The 24301-nt window shown below is 40.5% G+C and overlaps 1 protein-coding gene across 1 annotated transcript in view; it reads right to left on the bottom strand.

Moving 5' to 3' along the window:
* Positions 1-24301, bottom strand: part of ANO3 (anoctamin 3) — a 156356-nt gene that overhangs the window by 76087 nt on the left and 55968 nt on the right. The window contains 3 exon segments of the mRNA XM_033151028.1: positions 14949-15085; positions 21986-22057; positions 22191-22397. Coding sequence (XP_033006919.1) covers positions 14949-15085; positions 21986-22057; positions 22191-22397 — 416 coding nt within the window.

Here is a 24301-nt window from a genome sequence, read left to right as displayed (position 1 = left end):
ACTGAACGACTGAACAACAACAACAACAAAGAGATATACTGAATTAAGTCACGTGATGGTTTTATAAGTCACATTTATGTACTGCATAGTATCTTTGTCCCTCCAATGCATTGTAAGGCTTTTCTTTGCACTACGGTAAACTTTAATTTGATTGGGTTATAAGTTCTTTGGAACAGAAGGCCATGACAGCCTCAAATAGCACAGCTGTCAACTCTTTTTGACAGCGAACCACCTCTGTTAGGTGAACCTCTTTTTCTTCTGTCTTTTTCTTTTTGTAAATTTCCTTCTTTTCCTTCTTAAAGATGCCCTTCTCCAGCATTGTACCACACATCTCTCCCCCACCTTTTTAAGGTAATCACAATATACACTATTCCTGCAGCCCAGTTATTCCTGGCTGTTAGTTGAGGGTGAGATATTGTACGGCTGATGCTGAATCAAGGGTAGCACAAGTATTACATTAAGGGGAAAGCAATGTATTTAGTCATTGGGAAAGGCCTTTATTTGGCTTCCAAAATGTCAACACTGCAGAACTCCTGCTAACAAAAGGAATTGAATATAGTACAATGTACACACCGCCTGAACCAGCATGACATTTGAAGAATTCCTATTCTTTTTGTAAGAGGTAAGAGCAATGTCGTTGCTGTTATAAAAAATCAATCTTTTTTTGTTCCACACTCCTGAATGAACATTAATCTTAATAGAAACATTACGTCCAATTCATAGTAAAAGAATGAAAGGAAAAAATTACCAATATATCAAAGGTCCACTTCATAGATAAGATTTCTACAGCTTTGATATGCCTTTGGCTCTTTATTGATCAAGTGAACGTTCTTGGATATGCTTCATGTCAGATAGGAAAAAAAAATAGCAAGTGGCAGGGTGGTTGCAGCATTAGAAGACCTATGTTGCCGAGATTCTCTTTATTATAACTTATTGATCGGAATACCACCATTCCTGTTATATGTGATAATGAACTCAGTAACAGAATCTGCAACTGGCGTTCTCAGATAGCCTTTTAGCCTGTACTACCAAGTAATCAAATGTGGTATTAAATCCATTTTCCTGCTATATTTTAGCTATGCTAAGACATCACTGGTTGGACAGCAGCCAGGTGAGTAATTTGTAAGTTTCATGCAAGGCACTAATTTGAAACAAAGGACGGACAGATATTGCCACCTGGGGGATTAATCAAAGTATCTACAAACTGACTTCAGACTTTGCACTGCTGTCTGCAGTATCCCAGACTGAAGGCGATATTCTAAATCATGCTAAATTTCTAAAGCCATAGGTACAGGGCCCTCTGTTTTAACTAATCCCAAGTTGCTGAAAACAGATGTGTGGCATACTGCTTGTCATGGCTCAACAATGAGATGAATAAATATGATCGCATCTGCCTGTTAATCTTTGGTAGACCCTCAATCTGGGAGGAAAATCACCTAGAGCATGGTGTCAAAATAGTTGTTTAGGAATATGTTTGCCTGTCATGCATCAGAATCTGATCCTGTTTTGCGAGTGTTTTCTGCAGAACAATGGATGATTGGCGAATTCATTTGGTACTAAGGAAACCTCTGCAGCCTCTAGCTCAGTGGTTCTCAAACTTTTTTTTTAAATCTGGGCCACACTTTCAAAATAAAAAACTGCTTGTGCTGCATCAAATTTATTATTTATAAATACATTGAAAAACAACTAGGATAGTCCTCAGTATCACTTTATGCTCCTGCTCTCATTTTGAAAAGATATCTATCCATATTCTACAAATAAATATGTTTATACTACAATGTTTAAATGTTTCTTGAATCTTCCCACCAAACTTGCTATATTCTCCTGCCATGCCACAAAAAGAGATGGATATAGATACATTTTGCCCATATTCTCTTCAATCTCATTACTTTACTTGTTTCAGGGGCTGAGCATTTCTGCTTTATGGTGCTGATTGCAGTTTTTTATTCAGTTCACAGGTCATTTAGAACTAGGAGACTGGCAGGCAGTGAATTTTCCAATCTTTATTTTTTTCCCCACGCTATCCTAATGATAGCAAACCATGCCATTTTACTATACTAATTATGTAATGCATTGTGAATCTTGGAAACATTTGAGCACAGGCTGAACAAAGATCACCCTCAAAACCATGTACTATTTATCTATCTTTGAACTTGGTCTTGGAAAATGGTCCATATTCTGATTATGACAAGACTGAGGCAATATTCCACACATTTATCTCAATATTCGGTATACTTACAAGGCAAATTCCTAACATACTGCAAATCTAAAAGTGTTGCTATGTAATTGATAATGGTATGCATTAGCTCTGGGTGAGCTGGAGTGATTTGGGAAAGGTCCTCATATTTCTAAGTCAGATTGCACCATTAATAAGGTGTATTGAGTCGGATCAGGTGCTCTTTAACCTTCTGAAAAGCTCAGTGGTCTTGCCAGTTCAAAAAATGTGCGGTTGTATCCCCCCGCTCCCCTAGAAACAAAATGAAGCTGACTGGGAAAATTCCCAGAGCTTAATAGATGAGGGAGTTTGTTTGTTTTTTGTCTTGATGGACAGCTCTAGCTTTTATTCACAGTGAATTATTTTCCCAGGGTAAACAATCCCCAAACACGGTGTGGTGAGGGACTAAAAATTCGTTTAATCTATGCCTTCTCCTATTTTCTCTATTGTATCTCTCCAAATCCACTGAGGGAACAGAAGCCCACCCCCTGTCAATGATCCTTTGGGTAACAATTTATGTGTGACATTTTCACCTCTCTTTTCCCCATGCATGTCCATGGAGAGTGCTTTCTCTCCCAGAGAGAAGACACTGAATCTCCAAAATCTGTGGGAGGTGATGGAAGCCCACTACTGACCAAGAATACTAATGAAGTCCTTGGTGGAAAGTGACATCTCCTGCACCCAAGTGTTTCTGGGGGAAACATGCTCTTCCCCCCAGAATCTAATTCTGTCATGAATAACTAGATTGGCTCTGAAACAGATTGGGCTGCTTCCAAAAGCTGCAGGTACAAGTCAGCACTTGGGGCTGGCGCACCTGCCAGGTAATTGGCAAACGTATGGGTCTACCAAATGTCCCCAATTTATCCTTCTGAGAAAGAGAGAAAAGAGATCAAGCCTCCTGCTGCAATTGTCACAGCTGTTGCACAACTATTGAAGGCACAGGAGCCAACTCCAAGCTAGTATTTTAAATTCTAATATCCAGACTATTGGCAACACAGTGCCTGAAATATGTTGATGGACTACAACTCCCATCATCCCTGATCATTGGTCATACTGGCTGGCATTGAATGGGAGTTTTAGCCTATCATCATCTGCACCGCATCTTCTGCGGAATATTTGTAAGCACTGGATTCAATGGGGTGACATATGTTTTACTTGAAGTCCTATAATAAAATACCATGCAGCTAGCCAGCTGATGATAACTTTATCTCTGCCTTTCTTTCCCTTTCACCTCTTTTGTGGCATCAAATCACAACACTCTCTGCTGTTATCTTAAATTGCTTCCAAAAGAACAGGCATTTTCAGCTGTAAATCTTGAATTCACAGTTAATTCACAATTGACTTTGCTTCAGTAAAGCTTGTTACCTTGGAAATAGGGTAATACCTCATGCTAGTAGTATTAGTGTGAAGCTATGCTGGGAAATTCTGACAATAAGCAAAAAGCACAGAGGTCTTGAGCACCACACGTAGCAAGTGGAACATATATGGTGGCACTATACTTTGTCAAGTGCTGGATGCTGTTTTAGCATATGACACTGACCTCTTTGTAAGACAAAACAACTAGAAGCGATAAGATGGAACCATCTGTCTGCTTGTTAAGACTCACAATTATATATAAATCAATGCATATTTCCCAGGCTAGATTTTCAGCATATGATAAACTGTAGATGAAGTCCAAAATATGCTTGAACTGTGGTCTGAATAGAGGGTTTCCCCCCCTAGGTTCACACCTGTTACCAAGTTCACTGGCACTGAATGTAAGATTCTAATCTCCCACAGAGAAACATTTCTTTTATAATAAATATCCAGACAGCTTTATAAAATGCAGAGCAGGAAACATGATTGAAAACCTGACTTATTTGACCAAATGAACAAACAAACAAACAACAACAACAACAACAACAATTCTATTATTTGTACCCCTCCCATTTGACTGGGTTGCCCCAGCCACTCTGAATGACTCCCAGCATATGTTAAAACTTCACCATCTTTACTTTAGTTACCACATTACTCCTTGTTTCAGACACTACCCGTAATACAGTTGAGCTTTGCCTGGTCATTTGTAATGTTAACCGCTTCTCTTGTACTAGAAAACTATTTGGCCCTGAGGGTGCCTAAAAATGAATTGCAAACAAAAAATGATGACCCATTGCATAATGAACAAACTTTGCATAATCTTGGGTAGGCAATGAGAAAAACAAAAAGCCGGCAAACCATTCAACACAACTCTGTGCTAGCCAACCAGTAAGTCATTTCTCAAATTACATAGGGTGCAGTCCTTCAGTTTCTCTGAAGCCAATGAGGACACCCACGGGGATTTTAAAGGAGCGAGATTGTCGTTACATTGACCCTTAAATTGCCAGTGATAATACAGTTACTTAAGACCATATTTCAGAGTTGTTTTTTGATCAGACGTTTAAACAGAGATGCAAATCGTATTCAACAGAGAATATACTCAGCTGCCAAACAAGCAGCAGCTCAGATATTACATTTCCCTTTAACTAGGAATTATATTGCCCTAAAACAGAAACACTAAATTATGTATGTTACCTTTTTGTTCATGCTTGAAAGCGAGAGAGCAGCATTTGAAGGTAGAAGGTCTTTGTCACGGTAGCCTTTTCCATGTAGCTGCTTCTCTGTAGCCTTCATAAAACCAAAGATTTCAGAATGCTGGAGAGAACCTCTCACTGCTACAACTTTATAGAACTGTTGCTGTCGCAACCTTCTTGGTAATGTGAAATTGCTCCAGCAGGATTCATAAAAAGAACCCCTCAGAGGTTTCTCAAATTTGAGCACATAGTTCTATTATACAATGAGTGTCCAAAGACAACCCATTATTATCTTAAGTCATCATGCCCCCAGGCTTTCCTCTGGTAGGTTTGATTCACCACCTTGATATTCACTAACACATTACTTAATATTGGAAATAGAAAGGAGCTTGATTCAATCGTCCACACTGAGGCAACGTTCCCAGTGGTTTGTGTAGGAGTTTTGCTTTGACAAAAAGAAAAAGAAAAAGAAGAACCCTGCGTGACTGAACTCTAAATCCAATATTCACTCATCATCAGCACCAATATTTAAAGAACCACAAGGCTCAAAGCCTTTCTGCAACGATTCTGATATCCTTCCCTGAAACAGTGAACATTTCATTTTCCACAATGCCGTTTAAAGCCTTGTATCAGCTTCATAGTTACACGGCGATTTATAACTTGTCCACGGTACCTTAAACCCATTAGCATAGTCATTTGCTTCAACAAGATCTGTTTTGCTTTAATAGGGTTCTTACTAACCATTCTGAAAGTAATTTGCTACTAATGTACTTTAATATGCTTTTGAATCAATTATTAAAGCAGTTTGATCTACTGATCATTTAAGCAATAGCTATAAAATATCCACACACAAAGAGAGAGAGAGAAAATAATATTGTCAAGCACTTTTAACTGGTGAGCATGTTCTCCTTAGGATACTCTGTGCTCACTCTGCTTTGAAGGAAAGTTGAAAAGGGGAGAACTATGGGGAAAGCAACCTTTCTGAGTGTGGGTAGTCTCGTTTCTAGGACCACACTAGCTGAGATGCGAACAAAGTGTTCTCCCCATCCACAGAATAAAACCAAAGTCCTAAATGAAAGAGCCCAGCTAAAGATAATTTTTAGTAGAAGATGGTGGCAGCTTTGTGGGCTTGGAATAGCATGACAAGGTACAGTAGTGCACAGGTTATAGCACCCTATAAACAGATGTAGCAGGAGAGTTTTGCAAGTTTCAAGCTCCTTATTTTGGTTATTATGAGCTTATTTTGACTTCTTGCCACTTTCATAGAATGGAACCAGTAGGGATGATAGAATGGTTCAGGCACATGTGTGGAAAATAACCTTTGGGTCAGCATTCTGCCTTCAGAGTATACCAACTATTTCTTTCTGGGTTGCAGGAGAAGTCAACTTTCATACCCTCTTGAAATGGTTGAATGCCTTTAATTGTGATTAGGAGGGGGGACAGATTTGAATACAGTGTACCTGCAACTAATGCTCACGTTACATACGTGGATGGGGAAACATAAATAGATAAATGGAAAGAGGGAGAAACCAGACATTCCCTCTTTGAGACGGGATACCTCTATCCAACAGTGAGTGCCCCAACATCAACCCAGGCTCTGGCCACAGCTGTAGTGCTAAACTAGATGGGCCACTGGTTAGTTAAAGTGAGGGAATTATTTTGTTTCTGTGCTTTTTGACATGAGAAGTCTATCATGTTAAAGCTAAACCTCAAAAACCAGATTTGGCCTTCTGAAGAAAGATGGACTATCACTAGGATGGCTAAATTCAGATAATCTGATAATCAGGCTACTTAAAGCAGGAATGGGGAATCACCAGCCCATCATGCCTCTGAATTTAATCCATGTTATCAGAGTAGGCTAAATCCCCTTCCCTTTTGCCATCTCACCTCTGTCCTCCTCAGTGCTCACCTTTGTCAGGCTAATGAAAGCAGCTTTCTTTGGCAGTCCAACCTCTTTCCATAGGAGGAACTGAAGATGCTACTTCAGCCAGTATGGAAGTGGGTCTGGTTGGCGAAACAGGAACAGAGTGCATAACCAGCCCACTCATTTATTTTAGTAAATTATTTTAATTGCTGAGGTTCAAATCTGGTGATCAGGGTCCCTGGTGATTTACCAGTGTGCATGTTTAAAGATGGCTCTGAAAAACAGACCATTAAAAAACCTGCACCTTAAAAAAATTGCCTGGTTGTTTAAATAAAAATTGCAAAAGTCCTGATTAAATAACAAGTGATAAATACATGAATAGCTGATGTCCCATATTCAGCTAGATCATCAACCAATGATAATGTCATTAACAGAAATTTGCAAGTGAAAACCGTACATGCCCACTGATAATTGCATTTCAAGGCTATGACAAAGGAACATATTCAAGCTATTCTGCTCAGAGAAACATTAGTCTTAGTAATTCACCTCTGAAAGCAAACTGATTAACAACAGGGTTCAGGACGTGATCTGTTCCTACACTGGTTTGACTTTCCAAAAGCAAAACGTAGGAGTCTTTGAAGCTCAAATAAAACTATTTTGCTTCTATTCACATGATATGATAACATGATATCAGTTTTTTAAAAAACAACAACAACAAAACACTAGACTTCTTAATTATATTTATTTCAGTGTATTTTGTAATAAGAACTCCAGCTCTACTAAGTGTAGCATTATATCCATAAGTAGAAGTAAAAATACTGGTAGTAAACCACTTGGTTCATAGACATAAACACAAGTGGACAGACATGGACACAATATTCATATTCTGTCTTTATCTTGTCAAAGACAACTGTCTTTTTTATTTGTGCCTAGAAAGCACACCCCTTTCATTTGTAATATCTCCAGCACCCAAGTCTGTGACAGCCTGGACACAAGAAACCCTATCCTGCTTCTCAATTCGCCAGAATTGCACACCTTCTCTCCCCCCTCCTTTGAGCTCTCCCACTCCCTTCTCTAAATTCATGAGGTGCTTGCTGGTATTTTCCTAGATCCTGGGATTATCATTCTTCTGCATTCAGCCTAAGCTTGAATCTACCCTATGCTCTTCTTAAGGGAACTACTGTATTAAGTATTTACACTTCCACATTTCTAATTTGTTCCTTTGCTTTTCTGTGAACTTTCTCTTTAAAGAGATTTTTTTGTAGAAGAATCAACAAGCAAAAAGGAGTGTTCTGTTGTGGAGCCCATGCACTGCTATTCTTGGCTACTACCAACAAACAGTGGTTTGGGGGTAGATGTGGATGGGACATACGAAGAGACTTTTCTGTCAGTTTGCATTTCTTGTGACAGAATGTATTGATCTGATGTGTAGAGAACTTTCCTATTCTAATTAATTCAAGAAGGTTCTGGAAGCTTCTCTGTGTGAAAGAAATTGGTACAAGCTGGAAATTTCTATCTGACACGTATGTTTCTATTCTAGAAACAAGCAGAAGGTTCCTGATGTTTGGGTTATTTCTTCAGAGAAGCTGAGTACAGCTGGCTTAAACTGGTTTTTGTTATCTCTTTCTGTCAAGGTCATGCTGACTATAATAATAAGGCCAGAAGGAGCCTGGGCTTCACGTTCTATCTCTTTTTCCTTCTGGTGTGGTGTTCTGTATAAAGTATGCCTAGTGTTAAGGTTTTAGTCCTATTATAAGTTATTATAAGTTAAAGTTAAGTCTGCTGCAACTGGATTTCTTATGGACAGTGCCAATCCTGAATGTATTGGATCTGTGACCATTATGCTCATTTGCCTTCAAGAGCAGTAAAGCTCTGCTGGATGAAATATTAATTGCCTCTGGTCTGTTTTTTTTTTTGGGGGGGGGGAATCCTGCAACATGTTTCATTTTTCTCTCTGCTAACTATACGTTGAAATCTCTCAATATGAGGAGAATTCACGACACTTTCCTGCCAAGTGTTGATCAATGAGGAAGGTATGCACAGTTTACATAACTGCTATGCAAGGCCAGAACAGAAACCCATAGAATTATGTGCAAGCTGATGAAAGCAGGTTCTTTTGTCCCAGCTTGGTCACTGGAATTCTGACAGTGGATATTGATAAAGGCAACACTATACATGGGCAATTTTTTATGAATAAGTAGGGGCCAGGGAGGAGTGTTTCTCCCTTGCCTCATCTCTACATTTCCCCTTCAAAGTCTAATCTGCAAGTATTCATTCAGGTGAAATTTTTGCACAACTCTTTGCTACCAAGGAGTGTGGTGGAGTCTCCTTCTTTGGAGGTCTTTAAGCAGAGGCTTGACAGCCATCTGTCAGGAATGCTTTGATGGTGTTTCCTGCTTGGCAGGGGGTTGGACTGGATGGCCCTTGTGGTCTCTTCCAACTCTATGATTCTATGATTCTTACATTCCTGAAGTGTTGTAACATACACACAAAACATGTTTTTTCTTCTTTCTAAACTATGACAAACTGTCCAGCAATAATTTACAATTGATAGGTCTTGGGAAAGCAATTTCCCAATTAGTTCAAGTGAGTCATTTATTTAACAACTGTGGCAAATAAACGAGAAGTGCACATGAAGTTAAACTTGTGGCATCCATCAAGTCGTGCCATTTCACTTTGGGTTCAGGATTCTACTCCCCATATTTTATTTCAAGCCATTAACATTATTTGTGGCTACATTTTCAGATTGCATTTGGTGGTGGTTGGTTTTCCATCAAAAGGCTTTTCTCTCCCTGTGGTTCTCCTCTCAACTGGTTCCTTCTTCCTGTTATCCAGTTTCAGACGCTGAACAATTTTGCATTAAAGTCACTTAGCTGACGTGACGACTCATATCCCACTTAAACCAGTGGGTGTTGAAAGCATTCAAGGCACAGTGCAATAGTTAATTTGAACATCTAAAGAAATGAGCGAAGTGAGAATGGACGATTGGAACCTGTCCCAGGAGACTAATGGAGAAAAGTTACTCAGTCTGACTCAAAAGAATAAGAATAAGAGATGAGTAAGGTAAAAGATGAATAGTGGTAAGAAACTTTTTTTTTTTACCAACTTTTCATATACCACTGAAAGTAAAAGTTTAGTATTTCACATCTGGAAAATGTATAGTACTTCTCTTTTCCTTTTAGAAATAGTAGGTGGTATTCAACTAACATGTTCCATCAACACAAGAATTTGAACTTGTTCACTTTAACTTCCCCTCTCCCTGTGTGTACTCTGCACCCTTCCCAAATCTGCTCCAGGGTGTTGGGAGAACCCCAGGACAGATTTAGGGGGTGTAAGGTGGTGGGGAGAGCTCCATTCACAAGCAGAAGTTTTGCGCTGGTGGGACGCATTAGTTAGAAATCATTCCACTATTTCCTTTCATATAATACTCTAAAATGTATGTTTTGGATTGAAATCCTGAACCAGAGTATGCAAAGCATAACCCTACTTGGCCAATGTAACAAATCTAAACTGATCAAGAGAAACTGCTTTTAGATTTCATGGAATCACAGAATTGCAGAGTTGGAAGGGACACTGAGGTACTTCTAGTCCAACCCCCTGCAATGCAGGAATCTTAACTAAAGCATCCATGACAGATGGTCCTCCAACTTCTGCTTAAAAACCTCCAGTTGAGAGTCAGTGAAATGACTGGGCTTCCAAATCCATCTGGCACTCTTAACTACTATAGTAGTTAAGAGTGTCAGATGGATTTGGAAGCCCAGTAAAAATCTTACTTCCACCCCTAGGCAAGCTTACAGGGCTGCCAAATGGAAAAATGGCAAAAAGGTACTCAGCTTTACCTTCTTGCTCTGCATCTGTCTCCTTGTTCACCACTTTGAGTTGCCCAGCTACACTGCTAAAATCAGCATGTTTTGGTGAGAAGTAGGGAAAACTCTTCTTTCCTCTCCTTTGTGCACCACTGTTACTTCGCCTTACACTTCTGTCACTTGTGAGGTAAGTGAAAGAACAGAAGTCTTTGAGGGATGAGAGACTGGCTCAGAGGACATTTGCTAGGGGGAAAGGGGCCTGTTAGGAATCAGTCAGTGCATTTCCCCCAATCCTTCAACTGGCTCAAAAAACATATTTGAGCTTTCCCAATTCTTTGAAGAGATATTCAGATAATTTCCAAGTAAATCCAATATGAGCTTGCCCATCTCTAATAACGATGGATATTGTTATTACTAACAATGGACAAATGTGTCCTGCAGTAAGGCAAGGCCCACATAGGGGGGCAAGGGGCAGCCTAGATGCTAGGCAAGGCCTATGGGAACACAGAGCTCTGAATTTTCTTCAGAAAGGAACAAGAGGAAACTGAGACTATATTTAGCAGTAGCAACAGGTGTGACCTGGTTGTTAGCAGTACCTGTACTGCAAGATGCCGCTCTAATTAAAGGGCACCAGCCTTCTCCACTTATCTGCTACTGTGATGGAGCTGGGGAGCCTGAGGTCCTCCTGGGGTTTCTCTTAGTCAGAGAATGGCAGTGGCCATTCCACATCCTTGGGCTGGCCCTGCAGGTTCATCTCATAGCAGCAGTTCTGGGTCTATCCCTGTGTGCCTTTTCCCTTCAGGTTTGGAGTCCTCCCCTTCATCACCCAATGAAGAGTAATCCTGGTTCCCGACTTAATAACAATAAAACAAAATAAAATTCATAATTCCACTATTAAAATGGCACAGAAGAATGAAGCTGGTAAAAACAGTTCAGTCTTAAGCAAATCTTCATTTTTAAAAGAAAGCCAGTTATACTCCATACGTTTTTTCACACGCTTGAACAAGAGAACAGCACATGTTTTTCTTAGGAGATACTAATCCAGTGCCTTTAGCACCCCTGAAGGCTACGTAACCAGCACCCGTTTACTCTGAGTTGAATAAATTGAAAACATACATGCCCACAGGTGATTCTAACACAGCAATTCGTGGTAATGGAAAACCATACCCAAAGTCCAATCTGCTGACACAGTAACACATCTTCCAAGAAGTCATTATGCAGCGGCCTGTCAAAGATCGGACAACTGCAAACATTATAGGCCATGATGAATTGTGACATTGCTCTTGGCAATAAATAATCTCTAGTTTCAGCAGTGTTTGGCATTTGATATTTAGGACTTTTTGCACCAGTAAATTCTGGATTCACCTGCAGGGTAGTTAGCAGCAAAAGCCTATTGGAGACTATACTTTTTTAAACAAGCTTCTTTATCCTGTTTTGGATACAAAATTGTTTTCACATCTGAAGCTGTTTTTGTTTGCATATATGGAAAGGTTTTTACACGTGGGATGTTTTTTAATTGTTTATGTTTTTACTGTCAAATCACCTTGAGATATTTTATGGGAAGAAATTCAGAAATGGAATCAAATAAATAAAATCCAGAGCCCAGTCTACACAGGTTCAGTTTATATTTCTGAACATTAGAGGACTACGGAAGGCTAGAAGAGTGGATCCTGTTAACAGTAAAGGAAGGGAAGATCACCATGGCTAGTGGCAGAATCAGTTACAGGTGGGTAGCCGTGCTGGTCTGCCATAGTCGAAACAAAACAGAAAATTCTTTCCAGTAGCACCTTAGAGACCAACTGAGTTTGTTCTTGGTATGAGCTTTCGTTTGGTGAGTGAACAGAAGTGAATAACTGGAACCCAAGGTGAGGGAGTACAACTGATGGAGACTTGGAAGGGACCATGTCCAGCAGGGAGCAGGTACTTGGCATGACTGTATGATTAGGGAGTGAGGGCAATTAAAGAGCCAACGAAACTCAAGGAACAAGCAGTGAAATATATGCTACTTTATGAATACTGCAGAAAACTGCAGCATCAACATTGCTTCCTTGAGGTAACATGTAGGAGCCACGTTGCTTTATCTCATTGGCTGCCCTTACAGTTTCCATGGATATTATACTCGAAATCCTTACACAGTATTACAGTGCTGTAACTTAAATCACACCAATGTTTTTGGTAAGAGGTCTGAAAAGCTTTAATGCCCCGAGCTTGCAGCACTGCTGAAAAGTTTCCTGCAGAAGTTAATATGAAAGGGATTAAGAACTTCATCATTTGGCCCCAAGAGAAGGGCTTGTAAATAACTCAGCAATGAATAATGAATCCCAGGTATCTGCCCTTTACAGAAAATTGGCCACCGCTGTTGAGGGCAGCAACTAAATAGTTTGCATTAGCATGCAGACATCGTTCAGAGCTCATGAAACTTTTCATCTGAAAGAATCCAAGCTGCAGGAGTTACAACCTTTCAGCAGAGGTTTACAACTGCAATGAAGCACCTGAAAGGTCTGTCAAGAAAGCTCACAACAAACTGCCCTCTGTTTGTGACACAAACTAAACACGGCAATTAATCATGTATGTTTTCCTTACGGGTTTTCTTTTTCTGACAAATATATAAATTTAATTTAGAATATTTTAATTAAAAATTATAATTAACTGTGATATTACAAGCTTAAACAAAGCACAATGAACTATTAATTTTGAAGAAAGGATATTGTCCTGCCAAAGACACAGAAAGTTACAGGTCTATAGCATTGGTTTTTAATTGCATTACAAGTGGATAAATTACATATGGCCACAATTATTTGATTTCTATAAAAACCATTCCATCTCAAACCATTCCATATCATGCCCTTTTTTTCTTATTCAGATCTGAGGCAATGGGTTAGGGTTAGGCCATAGCAGCAAACTTCCCATGTTTTTCTATTTTCCTGAAGGCTGGCCTACAGCATCTTTGCTGGAGGGTCAGGTGAAGGGAGGAAGAATCTGCTGAAGCCATTATTATTAGCAAAGCCACCACTTTCAAGCCACATTTTGCTTCATGGGGTAAGAGGAAAAAAGTTTCCTTTTCTTACTCAGAAGATTAATTTTGAATTAATAAAAGGGCCAAAGGAGAAGGAGATGTTCCACTCCTCCATCCCTTGAGCATACTTTTACTGGAGATTGCAGCGTCATGCTTTTGAGTAAAAATCAGTCTCAGGGAGAATATCCACGCAGGCACAAGTATTTTAACCCTGTACTGGAGAACTTTGCAGGTGGCAATGTGTCCCATCGTCCTGCAGCCAATCAGATCAGTGATACCTGCCCCACACTCTGATGAGGTCCAGGAAGTAAGGGACCAGTGTTCATGGCAAGGAGGCAAACAGGAGAGAGAAGGTAAGAGGAGAGACTTCAGTCCTCTCACCATCCACAGCTATCCCCTTCCTCCTGATAGCATAGCACATGCTGAGCCCCTCACCATCCGACAAGCCAGGTCCAGCAGCTGAGAGCAGGGCTCCTACTAGCAAAATGGGGCTTTCCTCCTCCCCCAAATCTGCTCTGTAGGCTCAGAAGAACCCCAAGAACAGCACACAGAGGGGGGGAGGGGCGGTTTCATCTGGCAAGCATAAATACTTGTGCTGAAAGAATAATCGGAAGAGCTTGACACTGAATTCCTTCCCTAGTTTTTCAGGCATATGCAATTTGGGTGTTCCACTCACACACTTTCTTTCTTCCTTCAATTCAGCATAATAACCTAATACACTTTCAAATTTGACACAATCCTCAAATGGCAACCACTGACATATGGTTCTAAATGCACCATAAACCTTCCGACAGACATGGACTCACTTTTCCCCATGCAATCTTTGCATACATAAACTGAAGGCATTTGAAAAGGGAAGGATCCATTGCTACAGCCATGCATGTTATCATTTAGGGACTTGTGCTTAATATCAGCTTGCCATATTTTATTTGTTACAATATAGATGATCCTTTATCTTAGAGGACCTTTTATTAACAGAATGGATTTTATGTCAGATTGGTATCACAGGTTTGGTGAAGAATTGGTTGCCTCAGGTAAGCAGATCACGTTACTTCCAAACCAGGAAACTGTGTAACCTCAAAGTTGACTCATATATGTGTGATGTACAGTCCATCACATCTTCTGGCCATGGGTCACTGACTAAACAAATCAAGATTATCTGTACCATGTAAAATCCTGGTCTCTTCTGTCTGTCTGTCCTTTCTTTAAAGAGCCCTGAAAATCTTAAACTGAGAAGACACTAAACAAACAGTTATTGCACCAGTGAGAACACAACAACATCACACGGACTAATCCTAGCTCTTTAATTTAATCTATTCTGACATTTCATACTTGGAAGAATTCTCTTAGACTTCATCATCCTCATAGCACTAGTATTACATTACAGTGGTCGATCCGTTTGTCTGTAATGGACCTACCTAATGCATGTTTAAAAGTGAACCATCCCAACAGCAGAAATAACAATACATTGCAAGAACCGTATCCTATAATTCATTACCTTCAATGATGACTTAGTCCGAGTCTCTGGTTTCTGTCTCGTAGGCGTATTTTTAATAAGCAGAGACTGATCTGTACGAGAATCGTAATTCCCATGTTCTGAATCATCTGTATATGTGTCTTTTTCTCTTCCTATGTCTGAGAGGGGGGAAAAATACCAAAAACAGATGGACTCATTTGATATGACTATGGAGACATTCTAGCAAAGGTACAAGAACAATTCCCATAATGATCCACCTTTCATTTACCTGTCACATGTTCCCATCATCTTCCAGTGCCCTATTTGTAATGAAAGGTCTAAAATTTGCCACAAGCAATTTTTCATTTGCTTAGTTCTGAAGAGCTTTCAGAAGGGGAAGGGGTGAGGCATGGGGAGTTCGGTGTGGCATGGGCAACAGGAGCATTTGACTGGCTGTGCTGCCCATACTAGCACTGTACTCAGCACCCATGCCTCACCCCTTGCCCTCTCAGAAAATGGCAACTATGCTCAGACTTGGAAGCCAGGCACATAACACCACCCTGCTTGCCCTCCCTGCTGAATGCTGCTGAACAACTGGAGAATTCACATTCCATTCTCCACTCAGAGATGAATAATTCTCAGGTGTTCTGGCCATCAAATGAAGCCAAGAATGGGGGAGCATCTTCAATAGCTATATAAATTTTAAGGAGCTGCTCTGTTTTTGCTTTGCCTTTTCAGCAAAGCACAGTGCTTGCAGACCACAAAAGTAATAGACACTGAGCAAAGCCAAACATTGATTATTATTTTTTGGAGGGTACTACAAACACTTTCTAAAAGCATGGTCAACACTTTTTGTTCGCTATTATTGCAATGCTTTGCCTGCCAATCCTTACAATAATGTATACAAAACTAAAAATATCTCCTACAGGATTTTTTAAGGTTTTTTTTTGTTTGTTTGACTACAGTATTAACGTTTCTTCTGTCAATAACTACAGGATACTATTATTTTTTTAATAGCACTTATGCAGATAATAATACATTGTGGTAAAAATGGGGGTGCAATCTTCCATTACGGCATTTTGCAATTGATGCAGCTCTGGTTTCAAATTTGGTGACCGGGATGGTAGTTTCCCAGTTTTCTCCAAAACAAAATATTTGGGAGACAATTTAGGCTGTAATGGCATGCACATTTACTTGGGAATGAATCCCACCGAACTCAGAGTTGATACATCTGAGTAAATATGCAAAAGGCAGAAGCGAAAAATCAAACTTTTGCTTTAAAATCATGATTTTGTCAATTCAAAAACAGTTTGAAAACATGATAGGCATGATCTAGCCAAATTTAAGCTCTCCAGAGTCAGATCTAACATGTGCAAAAGAAGCATTACTCAGAAACAAGTAGGGATAGGGGTGAAATTTATTCACTACACACTTAATTTGCACTCCCTAGAGCAATATGCAGATTGAAACACGGCTCATTCAAATTTCGCAGTTCTCTGCGTTTTGGGGTGTCGTTCTCCAACCAAAATTTGTGTACAAAAAAGCATATATGAAGGGAAAGTGTATACAGTGGGTTGCATTCTGGGGATAGTAGTGCATAAAGCCAAAATTGTGTATAGTAAAAATACATTGGGTCTAATGACAGGTAGGTAGCCGTGTTGGTCTGCCATAGTAAAATAATAATAATAATAATAATAATAATAATAATAATAATAATAATAATAATAAAAATTCCTTCCAGTAGCACCTTAGAGACCAACTAAGTTTGTTCTTGGTATGAACTTTCGCGTGCATGATGTGCATGCACATGAAAGCTCATACCAAGAACAAACTTAGTTGGTCTCTAAGGTGCTACTGGAAGGATTTTTTTTTTGTCTTGACTATTGGGTCTAATGGTGGGTGATATTATTATTATTATTATTATTATTATTATTATTATTATTATTATTTATATGCCACCTTATACCTTGAGGTCTTAGGACAGTTTACAGAATAAAATCAAAATATAAATCCACAAAATACATAATCAAAACAAAAACAAAAATTACCCAATATCTCCCCCCAAAACCCTCACCAAGGCCAAAGGGCCCCCCAGGCGCCTGCTCCCTTTTTGCCACCTTAATGTTTTTTTAAAAAAAATTGTTGCCAACCACATAAAGCTGAATGCACTCAAGTTATTATGTATAAGTTTTGAGTTACTTGTACACAGCCTGGATATTTGTGCATATACGGAAATGCATTATTTTGTGGAAATTGCTTGTAAAAGAAGAAGAAGAAAGGACTGACAGAAATGCACAGAGAATGCATATACTTTTCCATGCAGACTTAAAAAATTGTTCATGAACTGATGTAGAACTGGAGCAAACTAAACTTAAGACCAGAGGGGGGGGGGGGAGGGAAGTTTGACGACCAAGCCCTACTGATTTTGATGGGTTATTTTCAGACAATGCCCCAGATCCCAACAGCAGCTTTCCATGGGCCACAAAATCTCCCACCTCCTCTTTCCCCAGTAACGTACAATTAGGAACTCTGAATCCAAGGCAATATTTCTTAGGACCTTGTTTTGTAAAGCAGTTGAACTACTATGTAATCTTTAGGGAAGTGAAACCCTTATTCCACTCTTAAATAGAGATGATTTGCAATTCCCCACCCTCACCGTTAGCGAGCTTTGAATTTTTTTATGACTAATAAATGTGATGATTAAGCTGCAGAGATTAAAGCTGCCTTTACAAGCTGCCTTGTGCATATACAAACACACACATTATTTGGGAGTAGATTTGTGAATCATGTAAGTTTCAACTTCAGACCATTCATTAAGCCAGTCTTGTAAGAAGACACCCTGGAATGATTTCTTAATTCACATAGAATTCCAACGGCAGAATGTAATTTTTCACTAGGCTAGTTTCATCATTATCCTAGCGGAATAATGTATTGATTCCAAGTACTTGAACATCATCGTAAAGATACAAGATCGGCACAATTCTTTGTGGTGGACGGCGGGGTGAGGACAGCAGTAGCCATTATGTTTTTACACCTTCTGTGTCTTTGCTGTCTGGAAAAGTAATTTGATTTCCACTGAGGCCCTTATTTCAATTACTCTTTCATGAATTAATTGTGTCTTAGATGACCACACACAACACTTCACTCCATCCAAATGATGCAGTATCGCCATCTATAATTTAGTTTAACTTAGTACATAAGTAATATTTCATGACCAAGGTGAAATATTGAAGAAGACCGTTTTTAATTTTTTAATTTTTTGGAGTACCCAAATTCAAACTCGCCGGCTGGCATGCAAGAGAACATGGCAGGCTATTAATATGCATGTGACACAGATGCTGGAAACTTCAGAATCCTTAAAATAGCACTAATGATCTCTGTGCCAAAGAGCTGGGAGTCCCTGAACCTTGTAAAGGTCCGTATTCTACAATCTAGGATACTACAGTGGCAAGGAAGTTCTCAGATTCTTATTGCAGAAGTTTCTGGTGTGCATTAAACCCATATTCATGGATGAATCTCACTGATTCTTATTTACTAATTTTCAGATAATTTATGTTCTAGAAATAGCAGAACTCATAATCTCATCAGGAAACTAGCATTCCTATTTTGTTGGCCAATGTAGATATAACAAACTCCCAACTTGATTAGAATGGCCTCACATACATACTCTCACCTAATTCTCCCTGGTTTGTAATAACTGCGGGATTCATATCCGCTTTAAATCCTGGTTACAAAATCTAATTATCTAATTACAGGCCTGGTAAATATTCTTAATGCTGATGTATTGCACATATAATGCTGTAGTTACAACAATTTGTGGAAGGCATGGCAGAATTCACTGGGAGTAGAGAAGGGAGTATTCAAATCCACAGCACATTTTTAAACTCTCAGCCAAGGAGCAGTTACATTTGCACTGTTTCAGTGATCCTGGAGCCAACAAAAAAATGGAATTTGAAAATTAAATTATAGCATATAGAAAAAAGCATTACTGCTTGGGATGCAAAGATTACTATCTCTTAAAACCTAAAAAGAAAAGAGATCCACTAAAAGTAGTTCACACAGATTCTGAACATCAAATAGTAAAGCAAACATTGATTTCCTTTAATTACTCAGCTTCCTTTGATGATTTCAGCTGTGTCATCTTTAAAAACCAAAGCACAGATTCTTCACAGATTTTATCTATGCACAGCCATTCCCCCAAGAAAAGCTTGTTTAGTGCCTCCTATGCTCATGCACATGGCAAACATTTTAAACACAGTTTTACTAAGCTTTTCTACAGTTTATTTGAAATCTCAAGGTGGCATGTAGGTTAATTAATACGCTGACTCTACAGATTACTCCACAAACTGATTGATGTGTTGGGAGTGTTTCCATTGTGTGTTTAAAAGGAAACAGTGCTTTCTCTTACTAAAGAGCAAATATGCTTTATGTCTTTGTACATAGAACTTCTTCTCTGTGAAACTTCTGCCATATATAAATTTCAGCACTTGTATAATGGAAAGTAACCACATTCAAAACAGAGGTCTGGATCTAGACTGTCTATTCCATGAACAAAAAGTCTCCTTCCAGTTGCGGAAAGACTGAAATCTGGTGAAACCTTCTAATGAATGAATGGGGTGGTGGCTTTTGCCAGTTTCCCCAGTTTACAGACCATCAAGGGTAGCCCAATGTAGACTGCTATAATATACCGTGGTTTGAACAAACCACCGTTTCTGTATGAGACATAATGGGAAGTTCCTTTTTGTTACAAATCACAGAACCTTTAAACTTTGTCTCATCATGTGCAAACCAGGAAAGAAAAGTTTACAAGTAGCACATCCTTTCAGTGCAGCACATAATTATGCCTTTGCAACCGGTGAGTCAAATCAACTGCAGACCACCAGATATGCCTGCAGCTTGTCATATGCCTCCAGACTGCGTTGCTGGCCTGGGGCTGCAAAAATTGGGTGTGTGGATCCCCAAATATCCTTTTGGCTGTTGATAGGTGGCTGGAAAGCTGCATTCACCTTGCTGGGTTACAGATTCTTCAGACCAAATCTGAATCATTTTATCAATGATGAACCTTATCGTTCCAGAACTGAATCTTTAGCCACTGCTTCCCTGCAATAGGATTCTCCACCCATCAGATTATTATCAACATTTTTTTTTACCCATACACGTCCAAACCACGAGACAAGGTTTTTATCCACACTCATTCAGAGCACCTTGTTGTTCTAAACACGGCAATTACATCTTATTGTATTGTTGGCTCAAAGTTCAGCTGGGATTTGGCCTTTTGCATTAATGGCTTCAGTGTCCGTGCTTCCTTGCCTTCTTTTGTACAGAGCTGTACCGTTTCCCCTTTTATTTGTCCTTCCTTGAAGCTTCATGATTAAATATTTATCTCACACACTTAATTCAGATCCATCTTTTAATATCCTCCTGGGGCAGTTCGTAGTAGATCACTGAAGAAATGAAAGCCATTAATCATAGGGGTTATGTAAGCCCCGTCAGCATTCCAAGAGTGACCGCAGTCGTGTCGTCCTGACTTTTTCATGCAAAACACCTCCGTGGCCAGAGGGTTTCACAAGAAGAACAAGCCCTATTTAATAGGTCTTGTGATAGTGGAGACATTGTGGATCAGAGGCTACAGCTTAAAAACAAAAATACCTCTATACAAAGTCTGAAGCTGCAATTGTTACAGGCACCCTCCCACTGATCCGTATTGTACTCATGTGTGACAGCACCGGAAAATAAATAAATAATTCAATTCATACCTAGAAATAGCAAGAGAGAGCTGGACAGACTTTGAGGTTCATGAGCGGACCCTACCTGGAGCCTGAAGAGGACATCAATGAGGGCAAAGGAAGCCCCAAAGAGAAACAGCGGGGCTTTGTACTGCTCAGCCTCCCCGCCTAACAGCTGATATGCTGGTTAGCACAACAGCAGCAATCACTTTCCTCCACATCCTCCATCCTCCTGCCAGCCCCGGAGCTTCAATTCTAGTTGTGGATATTATTAGATACAGCATTTTTGGAATGGGTTGAAGAGAGAGCAGCAAGGAGAGTGTTTAAAGGGTGTCTAGAAGGTAATCCCAATTTTATGCAATTTCACTTATGTGCATGGGGCCCCGGAATGTAAGCCCCACGTACGTATTACACACAATGGATTAACTTTGTTGATCCAACCGTCACATTTTCCGTTCTGAACCTAAATATGTACCACCTAAGTGAGAGATCAAACCACATCAAAATGTATGCATCTACTAAAATGAAGGAGGGGGCCCTCCATTTTAGCAGGGGATTGTGCTGCAAACTTGCTCCTGAATCTGAAAGGGGGTTGCATAGAATCTTGCCAAACTCAGCAGGATTTAACCCCCACTCATCAGATGAGACGGGCTTAAATTCTGCTCAGCTTAGTTGCATACTTTTGATCTCTGCCGGGAGCAGACACAAACAGCCAACACAAGGTTTAATCCTACTTTCCCACTCATCAGATGTCATCCCATGATTGACAGGTGGATTAACCCCACTCACATGTCAAATTTAGCGTGAGAGGCAGATACCTATATGCATCTGGTCCATGAGTCCAAAAAGCTCCCCCACCCCTACTATACAGATTTGCATAGAATCACCTTACTGAATCAGGAATAGGTTTACTTGGAATCCTGCAGAATTCAGGAAGATTTAAGCTACACTCATCAGCTGGTGAGTGATGGTTAAATCCTGCTCAGATTGGCTGTGCACTGCTGTTTTCTGTTGGGAACTGGCATGCACACACAGCCAATGCAGGATTTAACTCCATCCTTGTAATCATCAGATAATGTTATGAATGACATCAGCTAATGGGTTTATGGACGTGAATGTGGTTTGGGGGAAACAGCCTCATGGGTCAACTTGCTTGGCCTGTGCTCTAGAGGTTCCCCCACTCCTGGCCTACCAAGCTGCATTACCAGAGAAGAATTAAAAGGCCAACACACAGGAATTTCAACTGCTGCTTTAATATGAATCTTTCAGCAGTTAATAATTTCACATTTCAGCTCTAGGTTGTCCAAAGTGGAAAGAGTTATTTTGATCAATCACAAAGCAGGACAAACTCACCTAAGAACGGATCGCTGTATTCTGTATTAGATAATTTGAGCAAATTGTTTTCCAAGGTTTCCATCACTTTAGCTGAAAGGCATAATAAACATTTCACATTCAGGTCACTGTTTATATCACACAGCCCCGTTCCTTTTGTTTGCTACGTTCAGAATGTATCGCAGATGTGAAAGAAGGCCAGTGGCCTCAGTGTGCCAAAGCTCACCTCGTTCTGACACTACATCGACGGTAGCGGTTGATGTCCCTGCACTCCCTAGCTGAGGTTGAGGCTGCACACGATTTGGCTGCAGGAACGAGGAATGCTTGCTGAGGCTGTGCGGGTGCGTTTGGCTCTGAGCAAGGCATGGCAAGGATCTCCGGGACGGCTTCAATGGGGGCTCTTTGACAGTCTCGCTCTTGCTAGTGTTCATGCCTGAAACAAAAGATGGGAACCGTTCAAGAAATATTACTCAATTTCTGTCAACTACTGGAAGGGAATTTGAACCTGCACTGCAAAAGTCATTTTTACAGCAATAATCTTGACAGCTTTATGTACATTTTTAAAAAACAACCTGCAAATGTGTTGGAATCTTTTAACAGCACAGAGAGACAGTAAACATGTGGGCTACTGGTTCCTTTCAAAATAAAGAAAGTTTTTACACTCAGCGGCTTGCACCCAATTTCTGCTAACATAAAGCAGGGAGCTTTATTTTCTTCAACACCTCCTACCCACTTAAGAGGCCTGCTTGATCCCTGTAAAGCAGTTTTTGAGAGTTGGCGTGTAACTCGTCAAACATAATTGGAGAAGGTGTAGAGGTCAGTGGTATGCGGAGTGGGGAGGTTTCATTATGCCCTTACTTATGCAAACAGGTCAACTTTCAGTTATGACAATACTGCCACTGGGTACATCATAATATGTTTTAGAACTGATAAATGATCACAGGCATGCAAGTAATACTTCCCAAGCTACGTCTCTGTTGTAGAAGCGACTCCGAGGATGCAACAACAGAACTAGGCATATTTAGAAATCCAAGTGAAAATACAAATTGATGAGTGAAATTGTAAAACCTATGTATGCACAACCTTTGAAGATGATGGTGATTTTCATTCTGCTCTTCCTCCGAAAGATGCCCAGCACAGCCATACATCAGAGCTTAAAACAGGACCAGCCCCCTGCTGAAAAAGTTTGCTGACCCCTGATTTAAACCAACATTACAGTTCTGCCATGAATAACAGCCATTTTGAAGGCTGCTATAAACCTGCTATAATGACCGCTCCCCACATCAAATGGGTGGGCGCGACGTTTGCATGGTCACGCACAGCCCCCTGAATTCCTGGGTGACACCTGGTAGTTCGGCTGGCTGCACCCTCCCCCAGAAGGGATAACTGGGGTCTCCGCCTACCCAGCTAACCGTCCAATCCCGCCTGGGGGAGGCGTTGCCAAGTGATTGGCCAGGTAAGGGGAGGGACTACCCAGGCCACACAATAGAGGGTGTAGCTTACCTGAGAAGAAGCAGCCGGCACCAGAGCTGCTCCCACGCTTCACTCCCTCAATTAACGCTTACTTTGCAGGTTAACCTTTTTTCCCCACAGGCACGCAGGCGCTGCTATGCCAAGGCCGCTGTTGAAGGGCCAGAAAGGAATTTCCCTGCACTGGCAGGTTTCGCCTTTCCCGTAGCAATTCGTCACAACTTTGGCGGTTTCAGGCCTTGGGCGGAATCCTTTAGTCATCTTCCTAAATGGGGGGGCATGGGGCGGTGACTCCACGCCCCCAGTGTGGCGGTGATAACAGGGTTCCCCGTTAAAGGGGTATTGGGGGGAGGCATTGTCCATACGCTGAGAGGTTGTCATTGCTCTTCCCCACCAGTGGCGCCAAAATCCCCACACATTCTGGATAACTCTGACATTTCCCAGATCCCTGGCTGGGGGCTGGGAAGGATAAACACCCAATGCCTGAGCCAAGGTCTCCCTACATCTGAATCTTAATAAAGTTGTGGCCAATTTTAATCCCATAGCACATTGTCTTGTGTCATTATTCCGCTCGGGGGTCGCCTGGGGGTTGGGGGACTCTGCCTGTCCACACAAACGGGGTAGTCATGGCAAGAGATTCTGTTCCTTAACAAGCAACCTAGCACTCCACCTAGAGGGCTGAACCTGTCTAAAGTTGTGCATAAGTACTCTTTTGCATAGATGTCAGCTGGGCCTCCAATGACACACTGAATCAAGTAGCTACATACCTGTTTTTTTCAAGGCAAGTACCAGCCTTTCTAGCACCGATTGTTCCCCTAATTTCTGGACACAAAAACTCCCCCCCCCAATCTCTGTCTTATCAGTCTC

The sequence above is a fragment of the Lacerta agilis genome, chromosome 1, assembly GCF_009819535.1.
Source record: "Lacerta agilis isolate rLacAgi1 chromosome 1, rLacAgi1.pri, whole genome shotgun sequence".
NCBI lineage: Eukaryota > Metazoa > Chordata > Lepidosauria > Squamata > Lacertidae > Lacerta > Lacerta agilis.
This window is presented reverse-complemented; position numbering and strand designations above follow the sequence as displayed.